The 13,460-nt window shown below is 40.3% G+C and overlaps 1 protein-coding gene across 2 annotated transcripts; it reads right to left on the minus strand.

The window, feature by feature from the left end:
- Window positions 1–1,917: 1,917 nt before the first annotated feature.
- fam219aa (family with sequence similarity 219 member Aa) lies at window positions 1,918–13,399 on the minus strand. 2 transcript variants are annotated; one of them, XM_029432186.1, is made up of 6 exons: window positions 13,157–13,399; window positions 7,755–7,851; window positions 7,074–7,167; window positions 6,418–6,498; window positions 4,957–5,011; window positions 1,918–4,484 (listed from the first exon to the last, which is right to left on the minus strand). In XM_029432186.1, the coding sequence occupies exons 1-6, from the start codon at window positions 13,214–13,216 to the stop codon at window positions 4,326–4,328; spliced, it is 546 nt and encodes a 181-aa protein (XP_029288046.1). In that variant the 5' UTR covers window positions 13,217–13,399; the 3' UTR covers window positions 1,918–4,325. The 2 variants fall into 2 exon arrangements, with proteins under 2 accessions (XP_029288046.1, XP_029288045.1); XM_029432185.1 differs by having other exon boundaries at window positions 4,936–5,011.
- Window positions 13,400–13,460: the final 61 nt, after the last annotated feature.

Genomic DNA, 13,460 nt, shown 5'->3' on the forward strand with positions numbered 1-13,460 from the left:
TTGAGTAAAATCACACTACAATGTAAAAATACTCCATTACTGTACAAGTCCTGCATTGAAAAAATACCAAAGTATTATCAGCCAAATATACTTAATTTATCAAAAGTAAAATAACTCTTTGATATATCATTATATATGACATATATATATATATATATATATTGTGAACACACATTGCTAACAAGATAAATCTGTGGGGGTTGTAAGATGATTAATAGTGCATAAAGAAAATAACTGTGCCACTAATGTATATTAATATTTCAGACTTTCCTCCAATTGATTTTTTGGCAAACATTGTATCAGACAGCTTTTGTTTTTATAGGGGGTTTCAAGACGAAAGGATTGGGAAATGACTGGTTTAATCTTTAAGATGCATATGTTCTAAGAATATCAAGAGTAAGAATAAAATCTTGATCTGAAAAGTAACTGCTAACCACAGCTGTGAGATAAACGTAGTGAAGTAAAAATACAAATACAATATTTCCCTCTGAAATGTATAAAGCAACATAAATGATAAAGACCTCAAAACTGATCTCAAGTACAGAGCTTGAGTAAATGTGCATCATTACTGAATGTGTAACTCTCTGAACTTACCATGCTTCTGTTGTACCACGTTGTACTGTTGCATCCTGTAAGCAGTGAACTCATAGGTGGACACAGCAAGGAGAGCGGAGCCATGCAGACGCCGGACGCAGAGCAGCAGCAGCAGCACGGCAGCTACACTCACGTCTCTCAGCAACATGTCGTCACGTCCTGCCTGCGTTCTCTTATGGTCTCAATCTACAGAATGAGGACTGATGTCAAAGTAAGCTACATACAAGGCCACACTATACACACACTATATTAATAAAGTCCAAATATTGTCTCATGGTAAGGATTTCTGCAGGAATTGGTGGCTTAAGGTGGTCTTGTCATGTACTAGAGATAACCCTAATCTCCACAAGGAGGCTCCCACAGTTTACTGTAATCTATCTATAACCATGAAACTCTACTAGCATCATTTTGGGCAGGGAAATGTTCCTCACCTGTCTCCCAGTCTCCTGAGCCTTCTTCCTACGTCTTCCTCAACTTCAGTGCTACTCCATGCAGCGTGGACACAAAACTAGCTCCTGAGATTCAAGGCGTCTCCTGTACAGTAGGTAAGCCAACATTCACCATCTGCTCCCAAGGGATCAACTCTAGGCTAATCACAAATACCCAACCCCCCACTCCTCACACTCACTACCTTTCTATCTCCCCTCATTCACTTCAGTAGGTAATCACATATCGCCCGCAGAGACTGTGTGGGAGGCAGGAAAACTGTCCAGTAGCTATTTGTTGCATCTTCTGCAAGGAAAACAGTTTGAAGAGCTGACTGAGGCTGCATGGAGGCTCCACCCCCTAATCAGACTGTCTTTTGGTCAAATATGTAAAAGATTGTTTAACTGAAGAATAGAGAAACACCAAAAAGCATAAAACTTCCGATATCTAATATTTATTTTTTGATATGTTGCACTATACACAGAACTTTGACACTGTTGAAATCTAAATGGAACCAGTTCACAATCATCATAAGCACCTGACAAAAAAAAAAAAAAAAAAATCAGTCTGAACATGAATTATTTCCCATTCTTGAAAAATAAATTAAAAACGCACAACTGCAAATAAATAGCTTATGTTACAATGCATTATTTTAGACTCAGGAGATTAGTGAAGCTACGCCCCCAGCGAGACGACATTGGCCAGGAGTAGTGCACATACGGCCTGTGTGTGAAACTAATAGGATGATGTCAATGATAGAACAAATAAATCAGCACCATAGTCGGACAGTCAGTTCCTCAATGTTAATGTAAACTGTACACAGCTACTGGTCCAACACACACCTCAGCTCGCAGCTGCATTAGTCACCTACTGTACTATTCATGTATTGTTTTCTACTTAATGCAAGTCATTTTATTATCTACACACATGGCACCTCATTTGCAAATGTTTTTTTTTTTTTTTTTATACTTGTTTACTTTTGTAACTTAAATGCTGTAGAAGCATTGGGGATGTGTCAGGTTTAGCAGATGCCCTCTCCAGTATTAGTGTTTTTTTGTTCTCTTTCCAGGTAGCTTTTAGTTCCGTTCACTCTCCCCATATGGTAATATTCATTCATTCCTTTGACCAGAGCAAAAACATGTCTTCCTTTCTTACATGTATGCTCGCAGATCTGGCACGTCTCCAAACATAAAAGCTCAAAGAGATGCAGTCGTTTGGTGTCGTACATTTCACACTGCATCAATAAAATGACTGTTGCTGCTGTCGTTTCTGTATGGACTTTCATAAAAATGTAAAACCTCTGACTTGTAAACGTGCTAACAAAATCAGCAGATCAGTTATGAAAGATGAAAGCAATGTTTCCCAAAAACACTGCAATATGTCCAAAGACAAAATTGTTCGTAGTAGATGCGCAGTTTTTCAGAAGTAATTTCACATCTTGATCTCAAATCCCTTGTACACGAGTCAACAGAACATCCTGAATGTCGCCATGAGAGAATAACTTACACCACAGTGTGAAGCACACACATACTTAGAACTGAAGTTATGTTACCAGATATAAGAGTGTATCTAAGTTTAAGTTATGTTACATAGAAAGTGTTTTTTTTAGGTGTCATACAAGTCAAAATGTGCATTTTGTGTTGTTGGGAAACCCAGCCCGATCTTTTGTTTCGGAGCAGATTCACATGCAAGTGACTTTTAACATCTACTAGAAAACAGCTGATGTCTTTAGAGTGATGTAAACGTGATGAAATAAACTGCACTTCCTAACAACTTCTTTTCAACATCCATTGGCAAAAAAAGCATCGACAATACACAGCTGTGTCCGGTGCTACATGTACACTTCAATCAAAATCGGACAAATTGGTTATATTAAAAGTCAAAGGGGAAAATGCCTAAATGGACAACCATACAAACCAAATACACTTTTCAAAAAGCTTGTGTGCCTTTCCTGCAGAAAAAAAAGAAGAATCCCATTTCATCTCCATCCTGGCGACGTGGAATCACTTTATAGACATTCTTCAGAAGCCATAACAGCTGCGGCCAGAGTTGCACAACTTTCAATGTCTTTGTACATATTCTAAACCTCGTATTATTATTATCATCATCATCATTATTATTATTATTATTATTATTATTATTTTGTAGCCACATTCACTGGTGTTGACTGTCTTTGTGCTCCTCTCACCCATCCACTCATGTCGGGGCTAACATGGACAAACACAAAGGAAGTGCGCACTAACTCGTGAGCTGCTCTGACATTATTTCTAATGGTTTCTCTAGATCTACTGATAATACAGTGGGTGAACCTAAATATTACCAACTTTGCGTTTTTAAAAGCACGCCTTACACGATGTGTTAAGAGGTCGATAAAAACTGATAAATCATCTGCACAAGCCGGTCATTAGGACACAGTGTTAACAGGCAACATGCAAAATCTATTTGTTTTCAGCTTCTTTTAACTGAATAGGAAACGTAATGAATACAACCTTGGTGTAACAGACAAACTGGAATTACTCCCATAGTGTTGTGAGTGTAAGCGTTAGTGTTTCATCAGCAGCTTGATGGTTTAGCACTACTTTCTTGGACATATTTAGACACACATGTCATTTGACACACACACACACACACACACACACACACACACACACACACACACACACACACACACACACACACACACACACACACACACACACACACACACACACACACACACACACACACACACACACACACACACACACTGGCTGAAAGAAATGAGAAAGAGAAAAAAAACAAAAACAATGGCCACTACAACACTTCCAATTTCTTCTTGTTCGTCGAATCTGACCGTCAATGACACACCAGCAGGCGAAGTGGATTCCGTGGACGATGCGCTGTCACGGTAATGTCACCTCCTCACCATTTCAGGCGTTTGAGTTCCTGTCAAAAGATTTTGTTTCGGTTCTTCCACAATGTCGCACAATCTTTCATGGTCCTTGTAAACCAAAATATCCACAAGCATTAGATGGAAGCCAAACGAAGAAGAAACAAAAGTAACATGTTTTCCTTAGAGGTAATGTTTCTGCCATCAATCGAGTAAGATGCACAGATCCTACCATAGGAGGAACGTGCACAGATACTGTACATATCGACTCTTTTTCTCAAGACTTGACCTATCTCCATCTCTTAATTTAACATTTATAAACCCTAGTTTCCCCTTTGTGCCATTGCCATCCGATAGTTTTTCCTCCTTGCTGCCAGTCTGGTTAGTAGCGGGCCTCAGTGCAGGCGGCAGGCACGAGGGGTTCTTTGGGGTGGCGCTACTGGATTTGACAGGCTGTGGAGGGGGCAGCCTGGCAGCACATGCAGGTGGGGTTGACTGCTTTGGGGGGGATCAGATCCAGATCCTCGTCATCCGGGATCTCATCGAGCCGGTACCCATCCTTCAGGAGCTGGATGTTCAGGTCCTGGTTGATCTGCTGCGGATGCAAGAGAGAGAAGACACAGTATCAGCAGAGCGTCAGGACCTTTGACAAATCCTTATACTAGGAACGACCTTGTTAGTTAAATGAGTTCCTTTGTTGACTTTAATCTCACTAGAGATGTTCAAAAACACGGTGATTTCAAATTAGTTCAATTTTACAGAAACGTGGAGTTCAGGGAGGTCATTGGTGGCAGTGGGGTGACACGAAGCACAAACAAAACGAAACAAATATTCTACTCGAAGAGGAAGAAATGAACAGGAATTTGGATGAGAATTATGGATAAAACCATTACAGATGACTACGATTCCTCGTAGGAGCCGGTATACATTTATTTTCAAATGGGTGCACAGATACCTGGTGTGACAATGGAACTGAGTGATCAGGTGTTGATGTTTGGGGATTCACCAAATGACGCTGTGAAACAGTATAATGTGTGTATAGATACCTGGTCCCTCAGACATCTCACCTCGGCTGAGGAGTATCCTGATGACGAGTATCTGGACATGTCAAAGTCATCGTCACTGAGAGACAGGAGACAGCAGCAGTTAGACACAAGCGTCCCCGAAGAGGATGGTCCAAACAATAGTGACACATGGGGAAATTATGTCTGGATGTTTAAAGAGGTAATCCAGCAATTTAGTTATTCTGATTTTGTGGTTAAAAAGGAAGCAGCAGATGTTGAGATATCCTGACTTTAAGGCCGAGTATGTGTCAAACTCTGCGAGCGCTTTCATGCTACACTTCCTGCCCCGTAAATGCCCACGTCTTTCCAACTCTGTGGTCCCGGTCTGTAATGCAGGTTGTTGAAGGGTTTTTATTTTTGTTTGTGTTTTTTTTGACAAAACGATGATTCAGGTAAACAATAGCAGCACATACAGAACTGATATATGTGGAACAAATACATTTAAAGAGCATAAAATGAGAAAATCAAAAGACAATATAGAAAAAGTTTCATACTTTTTGTTGTCGTTTAATAAAAAAGTAGAGAGTTCAGTTCTCGGAGAAAAGGTGAAAGCTTGGTGATTTAGAACATTTCTATTTTCTGAATAAAACATTTGTGCACACAGAATGATGAAATGAGTGCAATCATCTGGATTATCAAAGTAAAAAATAACAAAAAGGTACAGGGGTAATTCAAGGTTATTTGGTCTCATTAGTTTCTATTGTGTTTCCTTATACATGAGAAATCTCCTCCAGAGCCACAGAAGGCATTATATAGTAAAGGGGGGGGGTGACACCCTAGTGGTACGGCTTACAAATACAACACCAGATGGTTGCGAGGTCAATACCAGGGCTGCCACCAAGAACCTTGTTTATGTCAAATGTGACCTAAGAAGTAGTTCTATCATGCTAATGCAGTCGTCAGGATTTCTCCTCCGAATGAGTAATCCGCCTTTCATACACTGTAAACAAACAGAACAGAGTGACATTGTGCAAAGGCTTCGCATGTGAATCTAAAATGTGGACAATAAACAAATGGCTGTCCTGTGAGCCAGAAAGCTTGTCAGAGGGTGTGTGCATGATGTAAGCGTGGTTGGGCTTTCGGCGTGCTCATTTCACATGATAGTTTCCCTCGTAGGGGCAGCATACGGAGGGCACAAAGGGTGGGACTCATCGGTGTCAAACGCAGACCTGCTGGTATAGTGTGGAAGCGAGCACACACTCCCTCTGAGCCGCTTTTCCCTGTCCAAATCCTCACCCCGCTATCCTCTAATCCTGCGCCCTGGGAGAGGCTTTGCCCCTTTTTAGGATCCCTTCTGTTAAGAACTCTCTCAAGTTGCTCTACAGATTAATGTACCATCATGACAGAGGGAGACCTGCAAAACTACAAGTTAGCAAATTTCTCCTTTTTCTCTCCTTTAATGTCGGCAAGAAAAGTGTGTCCTTCTTACAGTGTTATAGAACTTATACTTAATAATGTACATACCTGTCAGTGTCCAGTGCTACCAGGGGCTTCTCATCTGGGCTCTGGTCTAAAGAGGAGTAGCCTTTGTTTGGCACCACCAACCTGAAGATGAGTACAGAAAACAAGAGAGAACACAAAGACGACACACAACAGAAGTCACCCAACAGAAGTCTTTTACAATGCATTCCTACTGAAACGCCCACAAAAATCATGTAAAACAGGAACAGGGTAATCGCACTGTGTATGTTGCTCTTCTACCAGGCCACAGAAAACACAAAAAGTGGGGCTAATCTGTCGCCTTCATACTGCGGGCGTGTCTAGATTATCTTTCCCCCTCAGAGTCCAGACCAGTCGGTAGGCTTTCTTATATTTCCACTAATCCACCAGGGAGTGGGATTACACAGATGAGCCAGTTGTCAATGTTGTGGGTAGCACTGAGTTTACGCTCACTGCGCTGGCTCTTTATCACCATTCACACCCCCTCCTCTAAGAAGCCTTGTTGTGCGTTTGACTGTAACATGAGGAAGTCTCATTGCGTCCCCGAGCAGGCTGGCAGCAGCCGGCCGAGCACAGGTTACAAAAACATATTGCTTGAGATGCTAATTGATGCAAAGTGTAACATTTGTGGTCGAGTCGGTCAACGAAACAGGAAACAAGCAGGCAGTGGAAGCTGTTACCTTGTCCTGGCGTTCTTCTTGGGCTGTTGATTGACAGGACTTCCCACGGTGCCATTCTTCACTGATCCCTTCCTGGCAAGGTCCCTCTGTTTCTCTGGGTAACCACAGGATGTGAGGTCGTCAGTAAAGCATCAATATACCTCAACTTCACGTCACTTGTAGATTTATATTATTTTGTTAGTGTTGAAATGTTGAAAACACAAACAGGATTCTAGTCATCTTATACAGCCAGCATGGACCTTTAATTCATTGTAAATGTGTTTTAGAGGATGTAATCCTCAACACTTTGGAAGTATTGACTATATAATATTTTTCAGCAAACGTATTTGGAACAGAACCCTTAGGACTAAATCAAAATGAGGAATCTGGAGTGTGACAAAGGCTTTCACAGTGTTGTGGTGGTACAACAACAGAGGCAGCTCAGAAACATTCTGACACCTCTGACAGTAGTAATAAACTTACACTGACACACAATACTCTCTGAATGATATGAACTGATGTTGTGTGTGTGTGTGTGTGTGTGTGTGTGTGTGCTTATTTTGACCTTGCATGATGTGTAACACCAATCTGCATACTTGTGTTTCATTCTTTTCGGATCTACGAGGGCTTTCCATTCGTTGCTACAGCTTCATTATAAAGTGTGAGGTCATATATTGATTTGCTGTGTGTTGTTTGCGATACCTATTTGGACTTGCAGTGGTGAGGGCTTGTAGTTCATGGCCACAGATTCTCCCTTGGTGTCAGGGTCTGTCTCTGAGGTGGAGGATGCTGCTGGGTCCTAGGAAAATTAAAAAAAGGTAGAGCACAGAGCATGTTAGCTTTCATACAACTAAATACCTACCAGCTGTGCAATAATACATGATTTGTATCGATTCATTGATTAACGATCCTATATCATCGATGGAAAGTGAAAACATCGACACATATCCTCATCTTTACGATGCGCCTTTATTTTGAAATTCCTGTGGCACGTCTGCATCACCATTGCACCTCCTTTCTAAACATGTAAACAGTGCTCAAACACAAGAAATGTGGAAGTTATAGTGAATAACAGGAGGACTTTGGTTATTTTTCTTCATATTAAAAAGATTAGATTGTTTTATCAAATCCTATTTTAGTTGCTTTTTGTGAGTTGGTATAAATATATCGTCGCAAATCAATCGCAGGCCCCTCAATTGAATTGAACCGAAATTGTATCGTGGCAGACTTTGTGTACAAGCAAATACTACTAAACTAGCAACTGACTAGTGAAATCTTATTTAAGAACACTGTCATATATTTATCCTCGGGTAGGGTTAGGGTTAGGGTTATTCAGTAGCTGACAGGGATTAAACGTGGACCAAAGCTGTTTTCTAGTAATACAATTCAAATGAACTTGTGCTTTACTTCCATTGGCCGCCTGAAATTGAACACAGTCCTGAGGGCACAATCAACTCGAGAGCAACCCGCTGATTAATCACCGGGCCAGCACGGGCCCACATAGTCCAGAAAATCAGCTCTTTTTCTTTTTACAACCTGCTTGTGTCCAATACCCTGGAGAGATTTCACAAGCCTATGTGCCACTATAGCTGCCTGGTTTGCCGCATCAATAGGCTTGAGTGTTCGGCCTATGTCGCTGGCTGCTCTTTTATGTGTGAGCGGTGATGGCATGGGGAGGAGGCCGTGGGAGAACAGAGGGGGTTGCTGTTGGAGCCACGGTTTCCCCAGATTGAGAGAGAGGAGCTGGGCCACGCTTGGCCTGCTCTGCTGACAGAGCTCCACATTATGTTGATCCTACAGGCCTCCCCTTGTGCACTCTGAGGGTCCCTACGGGCCACATGGACGAAGGCTAACAGGCATTTGGCTTTCAATAACTCTGTATTCTCTCCAGAGAATTGGCTGCTATATTAAAACGATGCTCCAAGCAATTAAATAACTGGAACTGAAACTTAGAAATTTACAGTTAGAATTGAAAATTCATATAGGCTCAAAATCACTGCTTTACACTGACATACTTGTATAAATATCTTTTAATAATGCAAAATAAAATCTATAATCAAGGTATTGGATATTTAACAGACGCATAATAGGACTAAGCGTGTTTATACTTCATAAAACGCTTTTTATTTTATTTATAAAAACTAAAGATTGCAGGGGGATTGAGGAGATTACAAAATAAATAGGTCTAGACCCAGATATGCCTGAATCTATTTCATCAAAACCTTTTCATGATATTACTATGGGATACTATAGGAATTTGGGCCAATTCCGTGAGACCAATAGAGCTTATCCAATCTCACAGGGCCTGATAAAACATTCATGAGTATTTAGCAGGGACAGTGAGAAGCTTATTTTGCAAATCAATTTTCGAGTTACACATTAAAAAAGCCGCCTGACAACAACAAAATATGGTAAAACAGCAAAGCACAACACCTTTGGAAACATGTAATGTCTAGTTAATGCGCACGAGCAAAACGTGATTGGTTATTGTAGAGCTGATACGATTAGTCGATTGACAGAAAAATGTCTGGCAACTTGTTTGGTAATCGATTAATATCAGTAAAGTAAATTTGCTGATAGCGAATAGTAAAGTAAATAGCAGAAAATGCTGTTTTTAGCCTCAAATATGGATTTTACCTGCTTTTCTCTGTTTTAAATCATATTAAAATGAATATATTATATTCACAAAACAAGACATTTAAAGACATCCCCTTGAGAAACTGGGATGGTCCTTTTTCACATTTATCGACATTTTGTAAACTAAACTTTTGATCAAAATAATCAAAAAGATTGAATTGATAATAAAATAATCGTTGGCAGTAGCCCGACATTATTGTCATCAGATCAAAAAGGCAAATACTGTATTTTTTTTGTATGTTTCTCGGCAGCCAAATGTAGAAATCCATCTCTTCGTGTGGATTAAAATGTCCCCACTAAAGATGAATGACAGGTGGAGGGTTGTTTTTAAAACTGCGATCCACTACGGCTATTCACCTTCAACGCCTTCAATAGTTTAACTCTCATCTAGCGATGAACTATTGCTCATCTGGCTGGAATAATTAATGAGAGCTGCAACAGCGACTATGGTTTGCACACTAGTAGGAGGAACGGAAAGACTGCACACAGATGAGGTATTCCCACTGTAACAAGCACAAACACAAGCTCTTTCTGTTGTGTGACAGGCCCTTCCCGTGGATCATTGAGGCTTACCCAAAGGATTCTTGTTTTTCACACTTTCCTTCCACCACGGACTGATACAGTGATGAGGTAGGGTCATATTGTCTGTCAAGTAAATCCCTTTGAAATTGTGCAGCAGAACTGGCAGTGAATAATGAAAGGGACTCAGTATTAAGCTGTCTGTGACACAATTCACTGCCACTTCTTTAACATAAGACGCCTCAATTACTCAAGCAACCAGCGGGCATAGCCCACAATAAACAAGTTATAACTTCTTTTAGAATAGAAAAGCTTACACTATATTAGTCTGAACTTTGACCTAAAGAAATGCTACCGAAAGTTCCCAAACCTTTTTACAATAGGGGTGTAAAAAATAGCCATACATTTGATTATCGGCATACTATGTTTTGTCATACTGTATCAATTTCACAAAAACACTGTTATAGTTATAGTATAGTTATATATAGTCTGTATATATACACACACACACACACCCAAAAGGTACGTTTTTTTACACATATAGGCGAATGGTAATCCCTTAACTCAGATTGTACAAAACGTAGTGCTGTGACGTCGGATTCTACAGGGGCTGTGATAAATGCAAATGCGGATCCCACTGCACTGAGTTGTTTATACTATGACACTTTTGAAAAAATTGATTTAAAAAAATGCTAAATATCTCCTCGCTTACAGTATTGCATTATATTGAGTCGTAACCGCTGTATCATGATATGTACCGTGTTGCCAGATTCTTGCCAATAAACAGCCCTAGTATACAAAAACAGTCCTTATAAGCAACACAATGCTGAAGAGTCACTCACAACAGTTAGTTGAAGAGAGACAAAGTTAGCCTATCGTTCCCTGTAAAACCATATGCAAGAGCAAAATGATTATGACCTGGCCTATGACATGAGGGGAGTCCAACTAGGCCAGTGGTCCTGACCTTAAACATGCAATCACATACAAAAACGTGTTTGCACACATACACATATAAATGAGATGACCTCTTAGTGTATCAGTTTCATCAGCCTGTTCTCCGACTCCTTTACTGCCTCTGATGATGAAGAGCCATAAGGTTGCTGACACAGCACAGACACCAAGCGATTGGTAGGATTATACATCACAGCCTCCCACTTGCCAATAGCAGTGTAGACTGATACATCAGGTGACCAATAAATCAGTTGCATTTTATCCTTATGACAATGTTAGTTGGGCTCTAGATTTAGCCTACATTATTCATTCTCAAATGTCCTTGTGCTTAATGATGGGTCAGTTTGCAAAGGGGTAGTTATTGCATGTTTCATTCAAATATACTATAACAATTGTTTACATGTTAACATTCACAATCTAAAGCTTGAAACATCTTTGATAATAGACAATAAATAAGTGATTAAAATCCCTTAAAATTCTATAAAAAAGCTGTTTTATTTGTATGAAATTCATTCTCAACAAGGAGGCAGGTGCCAAGTGTATTCATGCGGTTTTAGGAATCACAATGAAGTTATTAGCATTCAAATACACAGCCATGTGTGCCACAGCAACTGTGATCCTGACACAATCAGACATGGTTTACATGTAAAGTGCGGGACTGTTTCAGAGGCTGGAACTGCACAAGATAGCAAGGTAACATTTAAGAGACCCACAGTGTTGTTTGGACTCTGCAATGATAATTACATGAGGTGTTAAGGAACAAACTGCACAATTTCATGTGTTTTAGGACACAAGCAGGCCGTGAACACACTGCAGCCACAATCCTCTGATATTGGATTTAATTCCACAGAAATCGCACTGGGTGAAACATGAGAGCAGACTGATCAAATCTTCATAAGAAGAGGCAATTGCTGCTGCATAAAAAAGGAGACTTTCTGTACCGGATAACGTGTGTTCTTCTGTGATATCTGCTGGAGTTTAGCCTAAGGGGGTAGGAGGGCTTGGGAAGCATGAGTATGATAATGAACAGTAGAACTCGAAGATCTGCTTTTGCCTAAACCCCTAAGGCAAACACTTAAAACTAAAAAAACGGACAGCTGTTTGAGACGGCTTTGTTTGAAGTATGGAGGCTTGTATGACAGAATTATCTATGGTAATAATAAGCTGTATTAGTGAAATAAAAGTTCAAAATGAAATGTAGGGAATAAGAACAGTGGTTCAGTAAGTTATTGGTGGCCATGACTTATCATTTCATGTCATGTCCAGTGTGCATGTTGGGCCTATATTATACTGGGATTCAAGCACAGAGAAATATACATTTATGTTATAAACAATGCCATGGAAATGAAGCACAGACAACATTAATGTCATGACTGGCTGCTGCTGTCTACCGTATTCTATTTTTTTCTGGCAGGTCTGTCCTATGATAAATCATTGAAGGAGACTATTCTCTTACTATGGGCCTGCTCGGGCTAACCATTCTGAGGATTGCAGTCTGCAGCATCTGTGTGGACAGAGCTCCTGTTCACGCGAACATTTGGACTCATAGCTCCTGCAGCCGTCCCGATCCAAATACACGTCACCGAATGACGAAATGCAAAAACAATCAGCAATGTCAGCTATTGATGTAAACAAGCGCATACTGACGTGTATTTTTGGTTTTTCAAATCATGATTTTAGTCAAATGCGTAGTTTAAGTACTATGATTCAATAAAGTGAAGGCTTTTTCATTATTTAATTATTATATGCATTATTTATTTAATAACTCTATAGAGAGACATATACCGTTAGATGCTATCCTCTCATCTATACAATATCAATCTACACCCATCCCAAAGCTCCAGTTTATGCCAAAACGGAAGATTGCTATCGGTTAGCTCTCACAGATTATGTCACACAGCTGTCATTCGATAAACTCACAAGCGAGACAAAAATGTTGCCGTTTGCATTCAATCGATTTTTTTGCATAAGATGTGTTTTTGTGTTTGCTCCCTTACCAAAGGCTGGGTCTCTCCGTTGACTGGAGGTACTTGGAACCGGTCGATTTCTTCCATCATTTTGGCAAAGCGTTACAGAAACGATACAGCAGTCAAGATAAACGGTGACTTCTGTCTAACTATCCCGGTTGATGATGCTCGGTTGTCGGGATCCTTCGTTTTTCAGCATGATAGCAGTTCGTTTTCCTCCATCCTGACAGAGGTGACTCGACAGCAAAACAGCAGTACCGCCCCACTTCCGGGTCTGTAGAATATTCATGAGAAGTCTGTCCAATCACAGGGGAGATCATATTGAAATGCGTAG

The sequence above is a fragment of the Cottoperca gobio genome, chromosome 5 (assembly GCF_900634415.1).
Source record: "Cottoperca gobio chromosome 5, fCotGob3.1, whole genome shotgun sequence".
Classification (NCBI taxonomy): domain Eukaryota; kingdom Metazoa; phylum Chordata; class Actinopteri; order Perciformes; family Bovichtidae; genus Cottoperca; species Cottoperca gobio.